This window comes from Ceratotherium simum, chromosome 14 (genome assembly GCF_057802395.1).
Source record: "Ceratotherium simum simum isolate JZ-2026a chromosome 14, ASM5780239v1, whole genome shotgun sequence".
Classification (NCBI taxonomy): domain Eukaryota; kingdom Metazoa; phylum Chordata; class Mammalia; order Perissodactyla; family Rhinocerotidae; genus Ceratotherium; species Ceratotherium simum.
Genome location: NC_141913.1, coordinates 64650894 through 64677219, shown reverse-complemented (window position 1 = coordinate 64677219; position 26326 = coordinate 64650894). Strand labels below are relative to the sequence as shown.

Genomic DNA, 26326 nt, shown 5'->3' with positions numbered 1-26326 from the left:
CAGTCCTCTCACACTCAGCAGCAATGCCACACTGAAAGGTATTGTAGGACATAAGAATGTGGAGAATGAACTCACTAACCTGCTCGCAGGCACCTGGGGGCTTCCCTAGGTCAGGGTCTCGCACTGCTCACGTTGAGTGTGGAAGTGGGGCACCTGGGGAGCCGGGAAAGCCCCGGTGTGGCCTCTCCCTTAGGACGGTGAGTGCCTCAGCAGTTCTCACTGGCCCCTGTTAATAGTGAGGGTTTGCTGGCTTCTCAGAGGCACTGAGCATCCACTGTCATGAGTGTGGGCTCTGACCCAGGCACCTGGTTAGCTCCCCCAGCTGCCACTTCACCTCTGCCTAGGCTTCAGTTTCCCTATTTGTAGGATGAAGACCGATCTTGCAAGCCTGCGCCCAGCAGTGGTCAGGGCGGCCTGGGGCTGGCTCTCCAGGCTGTCTTTCTGCCTTCCTCTCCCTCCACCCATCCTCTCTGCCTTTTTCCATCCCTGAATTTCCTCAGCGTGCTGCCCTCACGACTCTGAGACACGCTGGGCCTGACACAAACTGGACCTCAGAGAAAAAGAGAGAGCAACAACCTCTTTGGTAACAAGAAAATTGCCAGAAAGTAGCCCACCCGTCCATGGGGCATCTGCACATCAGACGTGTGCCAAGGATGCCATCAGATGCCATGTCCAGGCCATTGCCCGCATCCGTCCCTGCTGGGCGCCTTTCCCAAGGGCTGGCGCAGCGGCCAAGGGCTGTAGGAGGCAGATGTGTGAGCCACAGCCCCTACTAGAAGGGGAGGCAGAGTGCCCTCTCGTCATAAGGGGGCTCCTCCACCCACAGATAGGGAGCTGCAGCAGAGAGGTGGGGACTGCAGGCTGACTCTGGCTCTGTGACCTGGGATGGTCTACATGGCCTCTACTGTGTCCTCACCTGTAAAATAAAGATAATAATGGCATTTACCGTCCAGGATTAGGTGCCTAGAGCAATGCTGTGAGCACTTGGTGAGTGTCCGACTTGGTTATTACCATTCCTGTGGCACCATATGTGCTTGCTCTAGTCTCTGCTTTCCAAGATGATAGGTGGTTGTCTGATAAACTCATTACCACTGAGGTGTTAATGGCTAATAGTGAGTTAGGCTAGACCCCTCCCTGCCACACTTGGATTTCAGTGGGGGAATTCTCAGTGATTATATCTGTCAGGATGCTTTTGGATGCAATTAACAGGAGGAAGTGAATTTGTTTTAACAACCCAGATCTTCATCATCTCACCTAACAGGAGAAAAGGGGCAGGAGATGTGAAGGATGTAGCTCAAAGACACTCAGGCCATGGTTTTCTGTGCTGTCTCATATTTGCCTGGCACATCTTCAAGCCGGAGGCAGGAAACGGGGCGTCTCCTCTCATGCCCTCACTTCTCCTTGGCCAGAGGCCCATTCCTAAACCAGTGCTGGCAAGACAAGCTGCCTGGATGCCTTGTTGGATGTTGGCAAGCAAGGAAGAAGTGGGGGCCTCCTTCAGCCCCACACACTGTAACGCCTCAACCCTAAGGAACGCGCCAAGATCAGAGGAATGTCAGCCACCCTGGCGGACAGCACCTGACCTGCCAGTTCTCTGCAGGGGGCCTGGGGCCAGTTGCCGAACCTCTCAGAGCCTCGGGAGCGTCACCTGTGACAGGGGCTGCCAGGACCTGCATGACAGGGTCGCTGCGAGGAGCAGGAGCTTGTCTGTGGAGGGCACTCACGACAGTGGTGGGCACTCAGCCAGTGTGTGGTATGACCACCACCACCTCCTGTTTTCCCAAGGGCCTTCCTCTAGTTGAGCTACTCAGTGTGAATATTTACATGTTTAACTGAACAAATATTAATGTTTTTGATACAGTGGTGCTGCCTTGGACCCTAAGGATTGCAGATAAGGGATTGTAGACCTATGCATATTTTCCAAAAGTGTTATAAGTATAAATAAGATAAAATTTTATGTCTTTCTTGAGTCTTTGTATGAGAGCTATTTGTACCTTTTCCAATTTTTTATTGTGGTAAAATACACATAAAATTTACCATCTAAACCATTTTTAAGTGTACAGTTCATAGTATTAAAGACATTCATACTGTTATGCAACCATCAACCACCAAACATCTCCATAATTCTCTTCACCCTGTAAAACTGAAATTTTACACCTGTTAAATACTAACTCTCCATTTATGCGTCCCCCAGCCCCTGGCACCCACCTTTCTACTTTCTGTCTCCATGATTTTGATGAGTCTAAGTATCACACGGAATCATACGGTAGTTGTGTATTTGTCACTGGCTTATTTCATTTTGCATAAGGTCCTCCAGGTTCATCCATGTTGTAGCACGTTGCAGAACTTCCTTCCCCTGTAAGGCCTAAGAACATGTCGTTGTATGGCTAGAACACGTTTTGCTTATCCTTTCATCCGTCAATGGAAACTTGGGTTGCTTCTACATTTTAGATGTTGTGAATAGTGCTGTTATGACTTTGAGACCTTGCTTTCAGTTCTTTTGGATATATACCCAAAATTGGAATTGCTGCATCATTTGGTAACTCTATTTTTAATTTTCTGAGGAACTGCTATACTGTTTTCCCCATTGGTGCTACCATTTGCATTCCCACCAACAGTGTGCAGGGGTCAAATTTCTCCACATCCTCCCCGACACTTGTTATTTTCTTTTTTTTTAATAGTAGCCATCCTGCTGGCTGTGAGGTGGAATCTCATTGTAGTTTTGATTTGCATTTCCCTAGTGATTAGTGATGTTGAGCATCTTTTCATGCAATTATTGGCCATTTGTATATCGTCTTTGGAGAGATTTCTATTCAAGAGCTTTGCCTGTTTTTTGTTTTTTGGATTTTTTTGAGAAAGATTTGTGAGCTAACATCTGTTGCCAATCTTCCTCTTTTTTTTCTTTTTCAGTTGAGGAAGATTTACACTGAGCAACATCCGTGCCAATCTTCCTCTATTTTGTAGGTGAGTCGCCACCACAGCATGGCTGCCAACAAGTGGTGTAGGTCCATGCCCGGGAACTGAACCTGGGATGCCAAAGTGGAGTGTGCTGAACTTAATCACTGGGTTTTTGTTGTTGTTGTTGTTGAGGCATTCTTTATATATTCTGGATATTGATTCCTTATCACATATGATTTGCAAATGTTTTCTCCCATTCGGTGGGCTGCCTTTTTACTCTATTGATAGTGTACTTGCACAAAGTTTAAAATTTTTCATAAAGTCTAATTTGTCTTCTTTTTCTTTTGTTCCCTGTGCCTTTGGTGTTACATCCAAGAAATCATTGCCAAATCCAATGTCCTGAAGCTTTTGTCCTATGTTTGCTTCTAAGAGTTTGACATTTACAATTTTTTTTTATTGTGAAATTTTTGTTATACATCATTGTCAGTCACCATGTAAGGGCATCTCTTTACCCTCTTCCCTCTGGTAACCATCAAACTGTTCTTTCTGTCCGTGTGTTGGTTTATCTTCCACCTATGAGTGAAATCATGTGGTGTTTGTATTTCTCTTTCTGGCTTATTTCGCTTAACATCATACCCTCAAGGTCCATCCATGTTGTTGCAAATGAGACGATTTTCTCTTTTATGGCTGAGTAGTATTCCATTGTATATATATACCACATCTTCTTGATCTAGTCATCAGTTGAGGGACACTTGGGTTGCTTCCACTTCTTGGCTATAGTGAATAATGCTGCGATGAACATAGGGGTGCATAAGCTTCTTTGGATTGTTGATTTCAGTTTCTTTGGGTAGATACCCAGTAGTGGGATAGCTGGCTCATAGGATAGTTCTATTTTTAATTTTTTGAGAACTCTGCATACTGTTTTCCATAGTGGCTGCACCAGTTTGCATTCCCACCAGCAGTGAATGAGGGTTCCCATTTCTCCACAACCTCTCCAGCATTTGTTGTTTTTTGTCTTGGTGATTATAGCCATTCTAATGGGTGTAAGATAATATCTTGGTGTAGTTTTGATTTGCATTTCCCTGATGATTAGTGATGCTGAATATCTTTTCATGTGCCTATTAGCCATTTGTATATCTTGTTTGGAGAAGTGTCTGTTCATATCTTCTGCCCATTTTTCGATCGGGTTTTTTGTTGTTCAGTTGTGTGGGTTCTTTATATATTATGGAGCTTAGTCCCTTGTCAGATACACAGTTTGCAAATATGTTTCCCAGCTGGTGGGTTGTCTATTCATTTTGATCCTAGTTTCATTTGCCTTGTAGAAGCTCTTTAATCTGATGAAGTCCTATTTATTTATCTTTTCCTTTGTTTCCCTTGTCTGAGTAGACATAGAATTTGAAAAGATCCTTTTATGACTGATGTCCAATAGCGTACTGCCTATATTTTCTTCCAGGAATTTTATAGTTTCAGGTCTCACCTTCAAGTCTTTGATCCATTTTGAGTTAACTTTTGTGTATGGCAAAAGAATATGGTCTACTTTCATTCTTTTGCATATGGCTGTCCAGTTTTCCCAGCACCATTTATTGAAGAGACTTTCCTTTCTCCATTGTATGTTTTTAGCTCATCTGTCAAAAATTAGCTGACCATAGATGTGAGGTTTTATTTCTGGGCTTTCAATTCTATTCCATTGATCTGTGTGTCTGTTTTTGTACCAGTACCATGCTGTTTTAATTATTGTATTTTTGTAGTATGTTTTGAAGTCAGGGATTGTGATGCCTCCAGCTTTGTTCTTTTTCTCAGGATTGCTTTAGCTATTCGGAGTCTTTTGTTGCCACACATGAATGTTAGTATTCTTTGTTCTATTTCTGTGAAGAATGTCCTTTGGATTCTGATTGGGATTGCATCGAATCTGTAGATTGCTTTAGGTAATATGGACATTTTAACTATGTTTATTCTTCCAACCCATGTGCATGCGATATTTTCCCATTACTTTATATCATCGATTTCACTCAATAATGTCTTATAGTTTTCATTGTATAGGTCTTTCACTTCGTTGGTTAAATTTATTCCTAGATATTTTATTCTTTCTGTTGCAATTGTAAATGGAATTGTCTTCTTGAGTTCTGTTAGTTCATTGTTGGCATATAAAATGCAACTGATTTCTGTAAGTTATTTTGTACCCTGCAACTTGGCTGCAGTTGTTGATTATTTCTAATAGTTTTCCAATGGATTCTTTAGGGTTTTCTATATATAATATCATGTCACCTGCAAACAGTGCGAGTTTCACTTCTTCATTGCCTACTTGGATTTATTTTATTTCTTTTTCTTGCCTAATTGCTCTGGCCAGAACCTCCAGTACTATGTTGAATAAGGTTGGCAAGAGTGGGCACCCTTGTCTTTTTCCTCTTCTCAGAGGGATGGCTTTCAGTTTTCCCCAGTTGAGTATGATCTTGGATGTAGGTTTGTCATATATGGCCGTTGTTATGTTAAAGTACTTTCCTTCTACACCCATTTTGAGAGTTTTTTTTTTTTAATCATAAATGGATGTTGGATCTTGTCAAATGCCTTCTCTGAATCAATTGAGATGATCATGTGGTTTTTATTCCTCGCTTTGTTAATATGGTGTATCACATTGATGGATGTTGAACCATCCCTGTGTCCATTATAAATCGCACTTGATCATGGTGTATGATCTTTTTAATGTATTGCTGTATTTGGGTTGCCAATATTTTGTTGAGGATTTTTGCATCTATGTTCATCAAGGATATCAGTCTGTAGTTTGCCTTCTTAGTATTGTCTGTCTGGCTTTGGTATCAGGGTGATGCTGGCATCGCAGAATGTGTTGGGAAGTGTTCCATCTTCCTCTATTTTTTGGAATAGTTTGAGAAGGACAAGTATTAAATCTTCTTTGAATGTTTGGTAAAATTCTCCAGAGAAGCCATCTGGTCCTGGACTTTTGTTTTTGGGGAGGTTTTTGATTACTGTTTCAATCTCTTGTGATTGGTCTATTCAGGTTCTCTATTTCTCCTTGATTCAGTTTCAGGAGGTTGTATAAGTCTAAGAATTTACCTATTTCTTATAGATTGCCCAATTTGTTGGCGTATAGTTTTCCATAATATTCTAATCTTTTGTATTTCTGTGGTAGCTGTTGTAATTTCTCCTTTTTCATTTCTAATTTTATTTGAGCCTTCTTTTTTTCTTGGTGAGTCTGGCTAAAGGGTTGTCAATTGTTTATCTTCTCAAAGAACCAGCTCTTTCTTTCATTGATCCTTTCTACTGGTTTTTGGTTTCAATTTCATTTATTTCTGCTCTGATTTTTATTATTTCCCTCCTTCTGCTGACTTTGGGCTTTGTTTGTTCTTTTTCTAATTCTGTTAGGTGTAGTTTCAGGTTGTTTATTTGGGCTTTTTCTTGTTTGTTAAGGTGGGCCTGTATTGCTATGAGTTTTCCTCTCAGGACTGCTTTTGCTGCATCCCATATGAGTTGTTATGGCGTATTTTCATTTGTCTACAGATTTGATTTGATTTCTTTTTTTAATTTCATCAATGATCCATTGGTTGTTCAGTAGCATGTTGTTTAGTCTCCACCTCTTTGTCACTTTCCTGGATTTTTTCTTGTTGTTGATTTCTAGCTTCCTGGAAAACGTGCCTGTTATGATTTCAATCTTCTTAAATTTATAGAGGCATGCTTTGTTTCCGAGCATATGGTCTATTCTTGAGAATGTTCCATGCGTGCTTGAAAAGAATGTGTAATTTGCTGTGTTTGGATGGAGTGCTCTCTCTATATATATTAAGTCCATCTTGCTAAGTTTGCCATTTAAGTCCGTTATTTCCTTATTGACTTTCTGCCTGGATGATCTATCCATTGATGTAAAGAGGGTGTTAAGATCCCCTCCTATTATTGTGTTGTTGTTAATATCTCCTTTTACATCTGTTAATAGTTGCTTTATGTACTTTGCTGCTCCTGTGTTGGGTGCATATATATTTATAAGTGATATGTCTTCTTGGTGGAGTGTTTCTTTTATCATTATATATTACCCCTCTTTGTGCCTCATTACCCACTTTATCTTGAAGTCAACTTTGTCTGATGTAAGTATGGAAACACTTGCTTTCTTTTGTTTGTCATTAGCTTGGAGTATTGTCTTCCATCCTTTCACTCTGAGCCTCTTTGTCTTTAGAGCTGAGATGTGCTTCCCTGAGACAGCATATTGTTGGGTCTTGTTTTTTAAATCCATCCCACTACTCTGTGTCTTTTGGAGAGTTCAGGCCATTTACATTTACAGTAATTATGGAAATATAAGGGCTTGATGTTGCTATTTTATCGCTCATTTTCCAGTTCTTTTGTATTGCTTTTGTTTCTCGTTCCATGTATTTCAGACTACCAATTCAGTTTGGTAGTCCTGTATGAAGGTTCTCTTAGTTTTCTCTTTATTTATCATGTGTGACTCTGTTCCAATTATTTGGTTAGTGGTTACACTGAGGTTTGTATAAAAAATCTCGTGGATGTGATAGTCCATTTTTTTTGATGGCCTCTTATTCCCTTAGGCTAAGTCCATTCGATCCTTTTTCTCTTCCCCTTCTAAGTTATTGGTGTCATATCTCATTCCATCTTGTGTTGTGAGTTTGTGTTTAAAGTGATGAGGTTATATTTATTTTTGCTGTTTTCCTTACTTTGATATTTGGTTTTATAATTAACTGTTTGCTAATCTATTCTGACAGAGAACTATAATTTTTCTGGATTTGTTGACCTATTTTCCTTCTTGTTCAAAACGTTGTATCTCCTTTCTTTTTTTTCTTCAGGCATTAAGGCCTTCTTGAGGACTTCTGGCAGTGGGGGTCTTGTGGCAATACACTCCCTTAGCTTTTGTTTATCAGGTATAGTTATTATTTATCCAACATATCTGAAGAATATTTTCACTGGATATTCTTAGCTGAAAGGTTTAGTCTTTCAGAATTCTGAATACATCGTTCCACTTTCTCCTAGCCTGTAAAGTTTCTGTTGAGAAATCGGCTGAGAGCTTGATAGGAATTCCTTTGTACATTTTTTTTTTTTTTTTTGTCTAGCTGCTCTTAATATTTTTTCTTTGTCGGTGACTTTTGCCAGCTTTACTACTATATGCCTTGGAAAGGGTCTTTTCATGTTGATATATTTAGATCTCTTTATTTCATTCACTGGTATTTCCAGCTCGTTCCCCAGGTTTGGGAAGTTCTCAGCTATTATTTCTTTGAACAAGTTCTCTGCTCCTTTTTCCCTCTCTTCTCACTCTGGAATACCTATAACTGTTAAGTTGGATTTGTTAATTGAGTCGGATATTTCTCGGAGAGTTTCGTCATTTCTTTTTAGCCTTAGTTCTCTTTCCTCCTCCATCTGGAGCATTTCTGCATTGCTGTCCTCAATATTGCTAATTCTTTCCTTCATATTGTGAGTTCTGTTGCTTAAGATTTCCAGATTTGTCTTTATCTCCTCTATTGTTTTTCATCTCTAAGATTTCTGATTGGTTTTTCTTTACAGTTTCAACCTGTTTTATGAAGAAACTCCTGATTTCATTGTCTATGTCTTCTTGTATTTTGTTGACCTTTTTTATGATAGCTATTTTTAATTCTCTGTCATTAATGTTATACATTACTGTGCTTTCTGGGTTGACTTCTGAGAGCTTGTCATTTTCCTTTTGCTCTGGAGATTTAGTATATTTTTGCATAGTGCCTGTTGGTGTTGGCTTATTTTTCATCATAGTGAAAATATCTGGTCGCAGTTCCTCTTGCTATCGCTGGGTGGGGGTCAAGAGCTGTGTCCGCCTTGATCTGCGGGTGCTCTGCTGAGCCCGTGGCTGAGCTGGGGTGTGGCTGAGCTGAAGAACAGCTGAGCGGAGGCTGTTGGGGCTGGAACACGGGAACAGCTGAGACCGGAGTGTGGCTAGGCCAAAGCAGCTGGGGCTCTGGTGCAGGCCAAAGAAGCCGGAGCTGGAGGGTGGCCAAGCTTCAGCGTGGCTGAGCAGAAGCAGCTGGAGCTGGAGCACAAGAACCACTGGAGCACCCTGAATTGGCACAGCTGGAGCTGGAGCATGGCTGGGCTGAAGAAGCAGGAGCTGGAGCGCCGCTGGGCTGAAGAAGCTGGAACTGGAGCACTGCTGAGCAAAAGTAGCTGGCGCCAAGTCAGTGGGAGCCTGAGTGTGGCCAAGCCAAACCAGATGGAGCCGGGGGTGAGGGGGAGTGTCAAGCTGAAGGAGCTGTGGCAGGGGTGCAGTCGAGCTGACGCAGTAGATGCCACTGTTACCCAACGACAGACAAGGAAACAGCAGACAGGTCACTCAGCTACCCAGTGGCAGATCCAAGTATTAAACCCAGAGCACAGATTTGAGCCAAATCACTGAAAAGCCCTCTGCAGCATGAGGTCACTGCTTCCTCCTTAGTCGGGATCTAATGATCCAGTGCTCCTATCCTGCTTGGGTCGGGATCTGATGATACAGCACCCACATCCTCTCTGTATCCACAAAACCTGCTTTTGCCTCCTTTCTCTCTCTTCCTTTCATTCATCCTCAAGCCCCAATTTTCTCCAATGTTCCCAACGACCGAATGCTTTTTCAGTCGACTTCTTTTTGGCTCCATGTTTCCGCTTCACCTCAGCTTTTCTCAGACACAGGTTGAGGAGCCTTGGAGCCACTTCTGCATTTGCTGTTCATGTCCTCCTACCTCTGAGCCAGCAGGAATGTTTGCCCTTGATCTTGGGGAAAACCTGAATATTCCATTAATCAGTTGATCAACAGGTACCTTACTTTGGCTTGGGAAGCCTTGAGGACCGTGGTCTCTCTCCTGTGGAAGATGCAGGCGAGAACTTGACTCTCACCTCCCAGTGTGGTAAGGTCTGGGCTACAGGTATTAGGGGGAGTCTGCAACCAAGACCTGGGGGTTCACAGAAGGCTCCCTGGAGGACATGGCACCCTGGGTGAGGCAGAAATTAGTGGGAAGAGCACGTGCCACAAAGCCACAGGAACAGAAGTGGCAGTGAGGCACCCCATGAGGCTGTGCATGAGTCTGGGCTCTATCCAAGAGACCATGGCTCCAGGGACATCATCAGATGAGTGTCCCGAGGGTTCTTGGAGAAAGCGAGCCTGGAGGCAGGTGCCAGGTGAGGGGGCTGGGGCTCGCCTCTGCTAGGAGAAAGAGGGGAAGACGTGGAAGGCAAATAGTATTTAGCAATGAAACTTTGACTCTAATAGAATGAACAACTCAAGACAAATGCAGATTCAAAGCTGACTTGGACTGGCAGGTGTCCCGGTCCACAGCTGATGACCGCCTGAGTCGGCCTCATTCTTGGCATCTCCTGCAGGTCCTGGTCTCAGCTCCTCTCTACTGTGGAATGACCTCACGGATTTGATAGGCCCTGACTCCTCCTCCCTGTGTATCTTAGCAGACTGTTTCCAGGACCAAACTTTCCTACTGGCAAAGCCCTGTTTAAATGTGGTTGCACAGACCGTCAGATGACAGGTGTGCATGATGAACACAGGTTGCTGGGATGGCCAGCCCACTGCTGACCTGCACAGGCTCAGAACACACACAGTGAAACCACCAAACCTTCCTTCACTTAAGCCACAACCCTATGGTTTAATAATTAATACTTTAAACCCCAAACGTATGAATTTATGTGTATCTCTGTTAAATTTCACCTGATTGGTTTTGGTTCTTTGTCTCCACCTGTTAAAAGGCAACTTTGAGTTGTATTTTGTCATATACAGTGCATTATTCTTTCCAGTGTTACTTTTTACATAATTTTAATAATCTTCAATTAAGTATTGAGCAAGTTCTGGAGCGAGATTTTCAAACACAGGTCTCCATGCCTCTCAACAGGCTGGCGTTGAAAGTGAGGTGAACAAGGCGTGTGGTGCGCAGGCCTTTCTCGACCCTGTGAAATTAGATGGAGCAATGAGATCTTCCATTTCACTCAAGCTTAGATACATCACAGATTTCACTGTGATGGTTTGAATATACTTTTATGATGATGAAAAGTACTTACTCTCTTTATGTAAAAAAAAATTACACGTATTGCAAACTTGCAGAGAAGATTCCATAAGAAACTGAGATGTTTGGACCTTTATTGATGGGACCTAGAAGGCCAAGACAGACAGAACATTGATTTGAAGAACATGACGTTTCCAAAGACTGAAAAAAAAATCTTTTCCCCCCAGGGAAAGATTCACCCTGAGCTAACATCTGTTGCCAATCTTCCTCTCTTTTTTCTTTTCCTTCCCCAAACCCCAGTGCATGGTTGTATATGCTAGCTGTAGGTCCTTCTAGTTCTTCTATGTGAGCCGCCACCACAGTATGGCAACTGACAGACAGGTAGTGTGGTTCCATGCCTGGACACTGAACCTGGGCCGCCAAAGCAGTGAGTGCCCAACTTGAACCATTAGGCCCTCAGAGCTGACGCCCCACTGTCTTTTGCAGGCAGTGCTCCCTGGAAGCCTGTTGATCTTTCTCTCCTATTAAGTGTTTTCATTTGCTCAATATTTGGTTATTTCCAGTTGTGTTTTCTGGCTGCGCAGACAGTCCTAAGATTTCCACGGTCTGTCCTTGGGTCTCGCTGTCTCCACTAAGTTTAGGTGGTGGGACTTGGGGTCGTATCTGAGGCTCCACATGCAGATCACCAATTTATTGTAAACGGATTTCGGGAACAGCCATAGGGAGAGACATACAGGGCGAGTGTGAGAAGGGGCACACCGCTCCCCCCTCCATGTGTTCACAACCTGGAGGCCCCTGAAGATGCTGTGAGTGACTCAGGTTCCAAGTCCTTTCGTGGAAAACAAAGCTGAACAGGAAGCATTCTTTCTGTTTGGGAAGTCCTGTGTTTTGTTTCTTTTCACATCAAAGACAAAATTAGTCCTTAAAAACGTGCCGAGTGCTGCAGCCCAGTTGCTGACATGGGTGCTATTAATATTTCTCTGCCCCAGTCCACATGGCCACACACCCTTTCACCACTTGTCCCAAAGCACTCAGCAGGAAATGGAAACAGATCCACGTGATTGACTTCCCACCTCTTGTGAACACGACTCCAGCAGCAGCAGCTTCAGGGCCCGTGTGGACACCATCCAGGGTCACATCCCAGTCTCTGTTTGACATGTAAACTTACTTTGCTCCTTCTACTCTTGGTCCAAATACTACATCTGTCTGATTCCTGGCCCCTTATTTTCACTCTACTTGAACTATTATGTGGTGTTTTGTCTATCCTGACAAATTGTCTTAACTCCTTCCTGTAAGAGTGTGGAGTATACACAAAATTCCTTGGGTCTGAAAAGAAAATTTTGTTCCTGCCATTTGTTAATTTTATACAGAGCTTAGCCCTGGAGCACAAACGGAAAGAAAGGAGCAAGCCAGCCTCTTGGACCAGGCTCTCCTACAACCCCCATTCCTTTGACACATGGAAGACTGATGGGGACACCCGCATTTTGCTGTGTACCGACATCACAACCCAGGGCCTGCCACCACTTGCCCCCCGCACTTCCTGCAGTGTGGACCCGGAAAGTGGTCAGTAGAGCAGGCTGCTCACTGCTGTGGGGTCAGTATTAACCATGTTTTTTATTTTCTGTATTTACGTTTTGACATCCTGGGGGTGTCGTTCGCTGCAGTGAGACAGCCCCTCTGAGGTCACTAACTCCTAGACACAGTAGATGGCTCCCCTGTGAGCATGCCTCTCATGTGAGACCAGCCAGTCCAGAGCCAGATCCCCGACCACCTCTTTTACCCAGCTCTTACCCTCCCAGGCCGGCATTTCCTCTGCCCCAACGCCCCCGGGGCCAGGTATAGGACAACCAGAGACCATCCCTATGGTCAATGGCCTGCCAAAATTATTCAGATCATCCAACCCTAAGCTTGCCCAAACTTGCCTCCCTGCCTTGCCCATTCCTTCACACAGAAACCACCATCTGTCCTCTCCACTGCCCTGACTCCTGACCAATCTTGGTGCCTCCCTCTGAGGCCTTGCACAGCGTGGAGGCTCCTGACTCTTGCAAACTGAAGGTAATGAACTCTTCTTTCAAAGCAGCTGTCTCCAAGCCTGCCATCTTACCATCCCTGATTAGCACAAATCCCATGTACATTTAAAACACATCCATCCTCCCTCTGGAGGTTTCTTTGGTCAGGAGGGAGGAGGCTGTATGAGCAACCTGTGCTCGCAAGGAAACGCTTCACACACCAGGCTATGCACATCCTCCCAGGCAGGCAGAATCACACAAACACTACCACACATGCACACACCTGGAGCATCGCAGTGGTCTGCCTGTGTCCTGTGAGGCCGTCCCTTAAACAGGGGCTGCTGCTGTGCTGGCAAAGGCTGAGCTTCTCGGTGCCATATCCCTGCTGGGGCACTGCACCCTGTCGCAGATGCCTGCAGAGGAAGCGGCACTGGTGGCCTGCCAGGGAAAAGGGCAATGCTTTCCTTCCTGAAACTTTACAAAAATGGAAATTCACTCCTGAAAAGCCATGTTACAAGTTTCCTTCCTTATCTTAATAGAGCACCTTTCTCTGATTATCTGAACTTTGCTAACGCCATGTTTAGTATTTCAAGGTTGATGATGCTTGGGAAAAGGAGATGTCCCAAGCCCAAAAGAATGTTCCTCTACATCACACTTAAATAACGGTTTGTTTTCTTCCGACATCTCTATAACACATGTGCTTTCTCTGAAAGGCATGTGACAGCCATCTTGTACTTAGGAAAACTACACGGCACTGCAGCACCATGCTAGGGGCTATTTTTAAAGAGTGAAATCACCATCAAAAGGCACAAAAATGTGAAAAATGCGGCACCAAACATACTGTGAAAAGGACAGCTGTTTATAGTATGAGATGAACCAGAAGGCAGAGGGCTGCCGTGTTTGAACTTAACTGGCCATGTGTGCATTGCATGACTCCAATTTTCACCTCTCTGTGCACGTCAGAGAACAACCGTGAAAGTGCCATGAGTACTGACTGGGTGGTTACAAAGAGATTCTAGTCCATAGGCAAACTTGCAAATATGGAACCTGCAAACAATGAGGATTAACTGCGTTGCCATCCACCAAAACGATTCCTGAAGTTTCCACAGGTCCCCCCCCTCCTCCCAAGAACAAAGCAGTGAGGGAGGGAGGCTCAGAGATGATAACGGATGCACCTCACACCAAGGCTTTCCTGTGGAACGCTAGAAACGTATCCTTTCTCACAGCAGAGTTCCTCTCGCACAGACAGGTCAAGTCGGCAGAGCTGATGCCTCGTGATCTCTAACGGTCACCTCACTCCTTTCTGTTGCCGCCTCTCTCCACCTGTAGTTCCTGCTCTGCTTCTGGGAGCTCCCACCCATGTCCCAGGCTATGTTCCTCCAGACAGGCCCCGCTGTCGCCCAGGTCGTCTTCACCTGCCGTCCCCCACAGGTGGTTCTTGGGGGAGAGGTCCTCGTCAATGCGGGGCTTGGTCTTTTTCCTCTTTTTCATTTGCTTTGTCAGCTCAGCCACATGCTCCAGGCTCACACTCCCATGCGCTCTCTCTTTCCTCCTCTTGTACTCCATGATCTGCTTGTTGAGCGCCTCGTGATTGATCCCACACACAGTCGAGTGCATTGCAGGGCCTGGAGTGTCGCACAGCGATGGGGCATTCTGGGCCTCGGGGTCCCTGCTGGGGAGAAGAGGACTCTTCACACTGAGCACAAACGAGCACCGAGAACACTTCCCACACCCCCTTCTCATGAACCGTCCTAATGTCTGTCTAGGGTAAATTGAGGAAGCAGAAGGAAAGTGGGGTGTGGCTGGGCTTTCTCCAGTCTAGAAGCACTCAGCCAGCTCTCCTGGGGCCTGTGTGGCATGGCCCAGCAGGGATCTGATGTAGCCATTCTGTACTGCCATCAAACGCCTTTTCAGTTTTTTTCCATTTAAACACGGCCAGTGCACTAGGTCAGCTAAACAGAATTATGGGTGGGGTCTTTTAAATCTACTCAGGCCACTTGGTGAAGCAAAAGAAAAGAGAAGACAAGAGTCTACGCTGGGAGCAAAACCAAAGAAAGTCTTTCAAAACCCCAATATGGCCATGTCACCCCTTTAAACCCTCTAACGCTCCACTCTGGAAGTCTCCAAGCCCATGGGTCCTGCTCCCCCTGCCTCCTCGCCGATTGGGACATGCGGACTCTACTGCATGGGGCCCCTGCTCTAGCTCAGTGTCCCCAGAGTGCAGCATCCCTCACCTGGAAGGCTGTTGCCACAGCCCTGAGCTCCTGAAAGCACCCGTGTGATGGTGATGGAGCCAGTCAGACCAAGAGCCTGCCTGCTGGCCCCTGGCCTGGAACAGCCCCCTCCACATACACCCCTCAAATCCCCATGTCACTTTCTCAGACAGAGGCCTACCCTGGCCGTCAGATCTAAACCTGCGGTGCTGTCCCCACCCACTGGCCCTCCTGATCCCCGACCATGCTGTACCTCCCCCACCTAACATTCAATTTCCTGCTCAGTGACATCCATTGCTTCCTGTTGGCCTCCCCTAGCCAAGACCCTGCTGTCTGTTCTGTTCAGGGATGTATTCTAAGTGCTGGAACAGGGCCTGGAAAGCAGCAGGCACTCAATAACAACGTGCCGAGTGAATGAAGAGGATGAGGGGAGACACCTGTCCTCACCTGAAAGGTGCCGCAAGGATGGCAGACACCACAGGCCCCGGACCCCTGGGTGGACCACAGAGGTCCTCCCGACAGCTGCGCTAAGGTGCTGGGTGCTTCGCCAGGTTGCCACTGGTGCTGCCGCATGCTCACGCCAGGCTGGGCCCTGGGGGCACGAGGCAGGGCCTGGCCCACACACAGTCCATGGCGTGTAGAACGGCGCAGTGCTGTGGAAACCAGCAATTCCAGGCCTGGTATCTGCCCAAGAGAACCAAAAACCTACGTCCACCCATGTCACCTGAAATCACTGTGCATAAAGTTGTCTTTTTCATTTGGGGGTCCAAAGTCAGCAACTGCCAGTAACCAATCAACCTGAAAAGGAGAAGAGAGAGGGTAAACAGCAGGCCACACCCTGCGCTGCCTGTGGCGAAGTGCGGCTCGATCAGAACATGAGCATCACGCTTCCCCATGCTGGCTCCACCGCAGGCCTCCCGACGGCCCTTCACATCATGCCTTCCAGATGACGAGACCCGCTCAGTAGCAGGTGCTTTCAAACACCTCTAATTTTAGCAATCATGTTTTCTCTGATAATGAACTGTGGCTTTTTTAAAACTACATTTAAAACTTGTGTTAGTCAAATTTATGAAGAAACTAGTTAAGTATTAGCTGAATTAAATAACAGTTACTGGTTTCTAATGTAGTTTTGTAAGATGCTTCAGTTTTGCCACAGAATTTGTGTGTCTGGGGGAAAAAAAGCCTCCCAGCACAGCAACATGAAAGTCACCCATTGGGGGTCCGGCCGTCAAAAGCAGCTCTGCGGAGGCTGAGGGACTATATCGGGAATAAAAAGTGCTCCTCAGCAGGGCACACACAATGCTGCCCACCCACAGCGGGCCCTGCTCCCCAGACACCGCAGGTGGCTCACACCTGTACTGGCCTGTTCTGACGGCCTCTGGGGTCATCCACCGAGGCTGTGCACTGAGATCCTACCTCGCAGCACTGACCCACTTCAGTGCAAGCCCAGGGGAGCCTGTGTCCAAAACCATGGCCTGTCATTCCCTAGGCAACATAAACCATTATCATGATGGCACAGCAATAAAAATCACACACGTGAAAAGCAGCGGAACCAGGAGAAAAATCAGTCCACAGAAGATACCAGAAACAGGGCTGATGATGCTAAGAAACAAGGACAAACTGGACTTTTCCAAAGTTAAAACTGGGAGAAAATATTCACAATGCACATACCTGACAAGGGGCTCATACCAGATAGATAACAAACCCATACAACTCACCAATAAGCAAACCTTACGAAAAATGGGCAGAAGATTTATAGACTTCACAAAAGAAGGAACGACCAATAGACACATGAAGAGATGCTCAATATTGTTTGTCATCCAGAAAATGCACCCTTTTCATCTCCTCTGGGCACGTGTGGGACGTGGTGAGGCAGACACTGGACGAGCTTAAGGTGGCCTCCAACACAAAACCCAACAGCATAATCTCTGGAGAAAAGACCTGTCCCCAGAAACGCTTAAGCATTACATGCATGCCCCCAATGACTTGTCTGGAAAGGAACCTACAGAGCCAGGTAGGACCTTGCCAGCTATTAAGTCTACCTCTCCAGACAGAGGGACAAGCCACGGCGTGGTAAGAGCGGAGGGCTCATCCTCCCCAGAGAGAGGGACAAGTCACAGCATGGTGAAAACAGAGGGCTCAATCTCCCCAGAACGAGGAACAAGCCATGGCGTGGTGAGAACGGAGGGCTCATCCTTCCCAGAAGGAGGGACAAGTCACAGTGTGGTGAAAACGGAGGGCTCAATCTCCCCAGGGAGAGGGACAAGTCACGGGTGGTGAGAACAGATGGCTCATCCTCCCGAGAGAGAGAGACAACTCATGGTGTGGTGAGAACTGAGGGCTCAATCTCCCCAGGGAGAGGGACAAGTCACGGCATGGTGAGAACAGAGGGCTCAATCTCCCCAGAGAGAGGGACAAGTCATGGCATGGTGAGAGCAGAGGGCTCATCCTCCAGGGGAGATGAGGACTGCTTTCTACCATCCCGACCACATGTGCCGGGTGAATTCCCTGCTAAGCACCTTTGTGGCTCACGCCATGACCTAATTTCTACCCGATTCTTTAAAGAAGACTGCAGCTTCACCCCCTTGTTCCCTTTTCTACTAGCAAGTCACATCCGTCAAGGTTGTTATTTGTATAATGTTCTCAGTACCACTTGTGTAACAAATAATAAAAGACAGAAATGTCCAATTAGACTTTTTTTCCTCTGTGGATCGAAATACTACCTAGTCCTCCAGTGAATAATAGCTACCTAATTATAATACTGTAAACGCCACTTACTGGTTTTTTGGGGTAAACTTTTTAAAGGCATAACATACCTTAATAACCACCAGGTAACCACCACCCACATAAAATATAGGTATATATTTACAGGTTTTAACCTTTATAATTATCCTATATCTAAAGGAAGGAAAACAATTGTAAAACAATTATAGCTACAGGACAGAACACAAACCTTGTAAGCCTTGATAGAGTACAATAACCATCCACGGCTGAAATCTAGGGAGCTGTGAGGAGGAAGCACGAGAGGGCAGCTCTGACTGCTGTGCATTTACAATTCAAGAAATGGAGGTTTGGTTTACTAGTTTAAAGCATAGGCATTACAAAAATTAAAGCCAGAAACAGTGGTCACCTCTGGGGAAATCAGGCAGGACAGGAGCACAAGAGACGCACTTTTCATGTGTACCCTTCCAACCGTTACTTTTCTCAACTGTATACACTGTCTTTTGAATATTTAAAAATTAAACTTAAAATCTTACTCATATAAAAGTTTACATTGTAAAAAGTTAATTATTTAAAGCCTTACCTACAGATGGACAACAGGCACATGAAAAGACGTTCAACATCACTAATCCTCAGGGAAACACAAATCAAAACCACACTAAGATATCACCTTACAGCCGTTAGAATGGCTATAATCACCAACACAAAAAACAATGTTGGAGAGGATGCGGAGAAACAGCAACCCTCATACACTGCTGGTGGAAATGCAAAGTGGTGCAGCCACTATGGAAAACAGTATGGAGATCTCTCAAAAAATTAAAAATAGAAACATCACACAACCCAGCTATTCCACTACTGGGTATTTATCCAAAGAACTTGAAATCAACAATGCAGAGATTTACACACCCCTATGTTCATAGTAGCATTATTCACAACACCCAAGACATGGAAGCAACCCAAGTGTCCATCAACTGATTACTGGATAAAGAAAACGTGGTATATATATATAATGGGATACTACTCAGCCATTAAAAAAAAAGACAAAATCATCTCAGCGGCAACAACATGGATGGTCCTTGATGGTAGGATGTTAAGTGAAATAAGCGTGACAGAGAAAGACAAACACTGTATGATTTCACTCATGTGGAAGATAAACAAATACATGGACAAAGAGAACAGATTAGTGGTTACTAATTAGAGGGGAAGGGGCTTGGCGGGTGGGCATAAGGGGTAAAGGTGCACATATATATGGTGACTGACAAATAAAGTAAAACTGAAATTTCACAGTATTATAAACTATTATGACCACAATTAAAAAAAAAAAGAGCCTTACCTCAGCTAGAGCTGCATTTTCTTTGTCCTGAACAAACACTATCGGTGGCACATTCCTCAGGGTCTGCTGGGACATCAAAAGATGCCTGGAGACAGAGACAATGCAGATTTGCGTGGCTGTAGGTGACGCTTAGTGGAGAGGTGTGACAGTGCCAGAAACAAAAATATATGGTAATCTCAAGACGCAGAAATAAGATCTGCTTATCACATCATCCAAAAATGAAAACAGCCGCCAAGCGCCACAGGAGGGACACAAACGCGTCACCACCACCACGGCTCTTAATCCTCTAAACGCGACTTCTGAGATCCTCACCCAGAACCTGATCTGAACTCAGACGCCCTCCTGCACATCACAGTGGCCTCAGGCTCCACGTTTGGGCACCAACAACCTGTTGGTGTTTCGTCCCTCCCTCCATGGACATTCATGGGCAAGGACACCACAGCCCTCCCCACCTGAGTATCAGACACGGAAATGTCTTTGTGGCATTCAGTCAGGCAACCCAAGCAGATACAAGCTAAATCGAGGTGCGACAAGCACCAGTGACAACGCTGCTGTGACATGTGGCATGTCTGCTCAGTGACACAGATCTGGGTACGCAGTTATGGAGAAACCTTTACACTGAACCTTGGGTGATCAGAAGAGTTGGGAAAAGGGACATTCTGTTTAACAGAATTTTCTGATTACCGAAAAATTAATCAGAAAACAATACTGTTATATCAACACTTGGAAAGCTCTTATTTTCTTGTTTCTTTTAAATGTAAAAAATGAAATAAACTGACCATTCTTTGGTACACAACTTCAGAGACTATCAGGGATTACAGTGATGTGTATCAGTGATCATGACGCAGAGGGGCTGAGGTGAAGGCATATGAAAACACAAGTTGCACACATGACTCTGACTTCTCAGCATCTGTCCCCTCCTCCTAGAAATGAAATCTGACATAAAGAGGAGAGGCGAGAGGGACAGAGAGAAAGGACAGGGAAGTGGCTTAGTGCTGGTTAGTTAGGTGTCTGCATTTTTTAAGACTGAGGAGAAAACCAAAGAGCTTTTTTACTATCACCCACCTCAGCAGTTCTCAAAGTTTTTGATCTCAGAACCACTTTATACTCTTAAAAATTACTAAGGACACCAAAGAGCTTGTGTTTATGTGGGTTATATCTATCAATATTTACCATACTAGAAATTAAAACTGAGAGTTTTAAAAATATGCATTTATTCATTTAAAATAGTAAGTCGACCAAATGTTCACATAGACATTTTAAATGAAAAACTATCTTTTCAAAAAAAACTGAGAAGAGTGGCACTGTCCATGTAGTTGCAAATTTCTTTAATGCCTAGCTTAATGGAAGACAGCTAAATTCTCATCTCTGCATCTGCATTCCCTCTGTTCTGATATATGGTTTTCGTTTTAAGAGGAAAATCCAGCCTCACACAGATCTGCAACTGGAAAAAAGAGCATATGAAGAGCCCTTCATGACAGTGTGGATCTTCTTTGATACTACACAAAAACTCAACAAATGGTAGTTTATTAATGGTTAGCTGCAATGTGCAACCTGAAACCAGATCAGTGAGCATCCTCACTCTGTCACACTGAAATCCACTGGTCTATCCTGCACTTTGACCTTTCCCTGTGCGTAACTGTGTAATCTCATGCACTGCTCACTGGAAAATACTGTTCACCAAGTCATGCAGATTCTCAGAATATGAACACATTTTACTACACAACATTGCATTTGTTAATATCACCACCAATCTCATCAAGAGTGTTTACCAGAAAGCTGTCAAACTCACAGCGGTGGATATAAGTTTCTAAAATTTTGATTTTCACTTGAAAGCTTGAATTTTATCCCTAACAAATACCGTAACAAATATGGTCAGTTGTTTCCCCTAAGTAACAGGTTCACTTTGCTTATTTTGGAGAAAATGTCTGTCAAACACCCAAATCTGAATAACCATAGCTGGTTCACTTGTTCTGTCAAGTGAAAAAGTGTCCTCTTTGGCTCATGATTAGCAGCTGCAGCGCTCTTCCTGAGACAACCATCCTACGTCAGCACACAGCAGTGTTTCACGTACACTTTCCACCACACGGAATACTAGGAAGACACGTATCCAAGCGTTGAGATTTAATAAAACGAGTAGCTTCTGCTTCTTCCCCAAATCAGCACTGTGTGTAACTGTGAGCGTATGGCATGAAGCTGCAACCACCACCAGGACATTGGGCCAGCAATTTTACCCACTGTGGCTTCCGTGCAAACGTCACCAGTGAGGAAGGAAAATAACGTCTTATTGTGAAAATAGCTCTAACCTCACGATGCCCCTCAAAAAGACCTCAGAGGTCCCTAGGACCAACTTTGAGAATTGCTGACCTAGATTATGGCTTACATGAAAATGTAAATTATACCCTGAAATTCAAGAAAATGCTTCCAAAATTTTCCTTAAAACCAAAAGTACTTAACGAGACAGGCTGGGAAATTCAACGTGTAAGAAAAGCAAATTCATTTAGGAAGCAAAGCGTCATCACCTCATATGTGCAGCACTCCTCTGTAGGGCAGCCTCTGTGTGCGCGTTCTGCTCAGCAGACAGCGTTGTCTTCCAGTACACGCGGCAGGCTGAGAAGTCTGAAGTCAGAGAGACCTGAGCCCCACCCACCCCAGCCTCACATCACTTTCAGCTTACATGGGTTTTCCGGAGACAGACAACATTCAGGAGATGAAAAGTAACTCATCAGCAGTCTTCAGCTCCAGGCACCCCTGCTGCCCCAAAGCTAGTGCTCCAGCCCTCTGCTCAGGCCAGCACCTCCCACCGCACACTCAAAGATGAGGGAGTGGGGCCCGGAACCCGACACCTCCTCTTCCCTGACCCCAACCCCACAGTGCTCATCGAAAATGCCTGAACTGTCACTTATGCTCCTCACTACTTCAAATGGCTAAATCCACTCTGAGTGGATAGAGAGCAGCAAGTCACCCCCTTTATCTTTACACCAAGATAACGGCAGACACGTCTACTTCTCATCTTTCCCTTAGACCTTCCAGTGCTCCACTTTTCATCACTCACTGGGCATTTGACAATGCGTTCAGCACCGTCTGGTCAAAGGCCCCACCGGTGTGCAGTGAAACGTCTGCTTTCGCACCACATGTGTGCCCTCTGTCTGCCTTTACTACTTAAATGGCCACACTTAGCATGACTTCTGCAGCCCCAACAAAAGAGGTTGTAAGTGACGTGGTGCCTTCTTTTAACTGGTAAGCAAGACCGTGGCGTGTGGAGGAAGGGCGAGGCCTGCTGTCCTCAGCCCCCGTTTCCTCTTGTTCTGGCCCTGCAGTCTACCTTGGAGAGCTCCACGTTCAGGTCACAGATCTCCTGGCTCACTTCAGGGGTGCACAGCAAATCGGTCAGCGCTTTGTACAGGAGGCCATTCAGGGCCCTCAGACGCACATGGTCTTCTTTCTTGGTTTTCTTTGAGGTACTTTTCGTTAGGAATTCCAACTGGGATGGCTTGTAAGCCTCCATCAAAAAGAAGAACAGACACAAAGGCCAACATTACAACTGTAAATTATACTTGTACTAACAATAAAGGGGGCTGGGAGGACTTGAACACCTCGACACACAACAAACAAACGTTACTCTTAGCCATCTTAGCTTTCATTAAGATACAGTTTATTTTACAGACCTGGATCCTTCTAGATTTTACCTAACATCCCTCAAAGATTAAAAGTACTGCCAGTACATATTTTTTCCCCCCGAAATTTTCAGTCAAATGTAATCCAGACACCATAAAATTCTTCTAAAAGTGTACAATTCACTGATTTTTAGTACACAGTGTATTTTTTTCTAACAAGAGCCATTCGTTATATGAACTTTTACAGTCTAGGTATGCAAGTATGTGTATGTTATATACACACACTAAAAACTGAATGGATATTACCATATGGGAACTTGACAATACGTATGACATTCTAGAAGACTTTAGCATAATTTTTTTTTAAAGATCAAAATTCCATGTTACCAATGCATTTGGTCCCACCCACACAGACACTGCCCCTCCAACAGGGAAATGGAAAGACTGCCAGGCTGGAGCTTTGCTGACTTTCGGAATCTCATGCGCATCAAGATTCTAAAGTAGCTCATCGCTGCTACTCTATACTTACCAAGTGAGAGCCCAAGGAAGGACCTTCATACCAAAACTTTTTTCTGTGGGGAGAAAATAAGAACTATGTTGGATGTTAAGGGCGAATTAAAGAAGAAAAAGTTATATAAGATAACCTGAGTCCACAACTGTTTCTAAGGGGCTAAAAAGACACAGAAACGATATGACTGGAGATCTAAAAATTTAGATATCTAATTGACAACAACACGGACTGTGGGGGAGACACAGACACGGTTTAATTCGACCTCATAATTATCACTTAAAGTCTACTTCTGGTCCCAAAGGTAGAGAAAGACATTCTAAAAAATATACCTACCAATCTGCACGGGAGCACTATACCCTACTTGATACAGCTGTTCCCAGGAGGGAACGGTCACCAACTCTGATACCCCCATACATGTATAACAGGACTGAACAACTAAGCGAATGGGTGGAGGATGGGGGAGCCAGGCATCTCACTGCTGCAGTGGGAGGTTACAGATATGCAAGGAAAAGCTAGAATGATCTGTGTGTAGTAGTGGATCAGAGTCGGAGTTCAACATACACTCAAGTTTCACTTAATACCGACACAGACGGTAACACAGAAATGTTCGTTGATGAGTGTATATGCAGGAGTTAAGATGAACACATTATTTTCTGCTCTGTCAGCTGAAAGGCCCTAAAAGACAGATGCCCCAGTAGCAACACACACACCCAGCTCTCAAATGGTGGTTTCCAATGCTGTTCTCCAAAAAGAGGAACCAGAGCTCCTTGGAGAAACGGCTGATTCTAGGGATAAGGCATCTTGTAGTGCCAGAAAGTAAGAAAGTCTCAAAAAAATTTAAAACTACCACAAAATCCCATAATAATGTGGTACGTCAAAGGGATCCAGAAGCCAACTGTAAGAGTTCCCAATGGTCAAAGCTGGAACGATTTGAGCAAAATAAAGGAGTATGAGTCCCTACTGACATGAATCAATTAATAAATGGAAAAGAAACACATCTCCCACGCAGAATTCCAAATAATTCACGAGTATAACTGCCCACTCCTTAGGTGTGGGCTGCACGTGGTGACTCCCCCCAAAGACCACAGTATGGAAGGCAGAGGGGACACAGCTTCATAGCAAATAAACCTGACAAACAGGACCTCAGCAGTGATCAACGCCAACATCAACACTGATAAACCATGTCGACAGCAAGTGCCCTAGCAATGATGTGATGGAAACTGCACTTTACCTCTGGGGGCTTCTTCCCAAAAACCCATAACCCCAGTACTATTATGAGGAAAATATCACACAAGTACAAGTCCCAACAGAATGGCATCCTATAAAATATCTAACCAGTGCTCTTCAAAACCGTCAAGGTCACAAAAAACGGACAGCTTGAGAAACTGCCACAATCAAGAGGAGCCTAAAGAGATGATGACTAAATGTAATGTGGTTCCTGGATAGACTCCAGGGTACAGAAAAGGGACATTAGGTAAAAACTAAGGAAACGTGAATAAAGCATGGACTCTAGTTAATAAAAATGTATCAATATTGGTTCATTAATCATAGCAAACATGCCACACTTAAGTAAGACGTTAATACAGCAGAAACCTGGTGTGATTATATGGGAACTCTACTATCTTCGCCAATTTTTCTATTAAAACAAAAATAATAACATGTATCTACCATAGTCAAAGTTGAAAGTGGTATGGAAATCAACATATTTTATCATACTTAACGTTAAAAAAAATTATTCTGACAAGCTTTCTTTATTCCTCAAATTAAGCCCACATAGAAAGCATTAACATGGAAAGAAAACTCATATTTTTATTCTTTCCCTCTTTATTTGATGAAACTACTCTCCGGAAAAACCCTTCTGGTAAGAAGAAACAACACAAATGTATACATCACTTCGCTTCATACGTTCACACTGTACTGCTAGTTTTTAACAGACTTAAAACTGTGTCATCTCAACTGTGTAAAAGACAAAAGAGACCGAATAGAAAAAACAGTAAATGTTAACAGAGAGAGAGGCGGAACCACCAGTGATCCTTCAATCATCATTAACAAGCAAAGGCTGCGCTTGCTGCCCTGGCGCTGGGAGCCAGGGGTAGCCCCCGCCCTGTGGCCCGCCCCCCGAGGTCCTCCCCTGCCCTGTACGCCCCCTAGAGTGCACTGCCCCCAGCCCCGCGGACCCCCGCCCCGTGGACCCCTTGCCCAGCCCCGTGGACCCCTGCCCTTCTCCGCCCCCTTGCCCCCTGGACCCCGCTCCGTGGACCCCTGCCATCCTTCGCCTCCTCGCCCCGTGGATCCCGCCCTGTGGACACCAGCCCTGTCCCCCTGCGGGTCCCTCCCACTCGGGGCTCATTACTTAGTTTTTGAGGCAAATTTCTTGAGCAGGTTCTTGCCGCAGGGAACCGGGGAGCCGTGCAGGCCTTGGGCGCCGCCCAGACGGAGCGCCGCGTGACGATCGCCGAGCAGCGCCCGGAGTTTCCCGCGGAGACCCCACAGCCGACTAGCCGCCGCCCACATGGCTGCCGAACAAGCGGCGGCGCGGCGTGCGGCGGCGCGACGAGCGTGCGGGTCGGATCGCCGTGCGTGCGGAGCGCGGTGGGGCGGGGCGCCGTGCGTGCGGGGCGATGTGGGGCGGGGCGGCGTGCGTGAGGGACGCGGTGGGGCGGGGCGGCGTGCGTGCGGAGCGCCGTGGGGCGGGGCGGTGTGGGGTGGGGCGACGTGCGTGCGGAGCGTGGTGGAGCGACGCGGGTAAACTGGGCGGTGCGGCAGGGAGGGGCAGGGTCTAGAGAATGGGTTGGCGAGGCGTGAAGCGGCGGGGCGGGCTGGCGACCTGTGGGCAGGACGCAGGGCGGGGACGGACTGGGCGGGGCCGAGTGCGGGGTGGGCGGGCGCCTGTGGGCCGGGCGGGGCCGAATGCAGCGTGGGCGGGGCCGGCCGCGCCGCTTTCCCACGCGTGGCAGGGCTCGGCTAGCGGCCGCCGAGTGGCAAGGTTGGAACTCGCTGGTGGTGAACCCTACAAACTGCCTGCCTGCCCTGAGCGCAGAATGAGGAACACAGTTTATGCAAACGCAG

General features: G+C 45.6%; 1 protein-coding gene across 3 annotated transcripts; it reads right to left on the bottom strand.

The window, feature by feature from the left end:
* Nucleotides 1-10970: 10970 nt before the first annotated feature.
* Nucleotides 10971-25809, bottom strand: RBFA (ribosome binding factor A). Of its 3 annotated transcripts, XR_015554339.1 has the most exons (8): nt 25611-25809; nt 23276-23318; nt 22455-22631; nt 21652-21764; nt 19130-19214; nt 15800-15873; nt 13146-14534; nt 10971-10999 (listed from the first exon to the last, which is right to left on the bottom strand). XR_015554339.1 is itself a non-coding variant. In XM_087439392.1 (7 exons), exons 1-7 carry the CDS (start codon nt 25769-25771, stop codon nt 14156-14158), a joined length of 1032 nt encoding a protein of 343 aa, XP_087295518.1. In that variant the 5' UTR covers nt 25772-25809; the 3' UTR covers nt 10971-14155. The 3 variants fall into 3 exon arrangements, 2 of the variants coding, with proteins under 2 accessions (XP_087295518.1, XP_014637003.1); XM_087439392.1 differs by having other exon boundaries at nt 10971-14534; XM_014781517.2 differs by having other exon boundaries at nt 10971-14531.
* Between the last annotated feature and the right edge of the window lie 517 nt (nt 25810-26326).

Excerpts from the sequence above, each read along its gene's own strand:
- RBFA (XM_087439392.1), bottom strand. The coding sequence starts at position 25,771 with ATGTGGGCGGCGGCTAGTCGGCTGTGGGGTCTCCGCGGGAAACTCCGG. Across the intron at positions 15,874-19,129 it reads AAAATGCAGCTCTAGCTGAG|GTTGATTGGTTACTGGCAGT; the intron begins GTAAGGCTCTTT and ends TCTCCTTTTCAG. Across the intron at positions 14,535-15,799 it reads TTTATGCACAGTGATTTCAG|CAGGGACCCCGAGGCCCAGA; the intron begins GTGACATGGGTG and ends TCTTCTCCCCAG.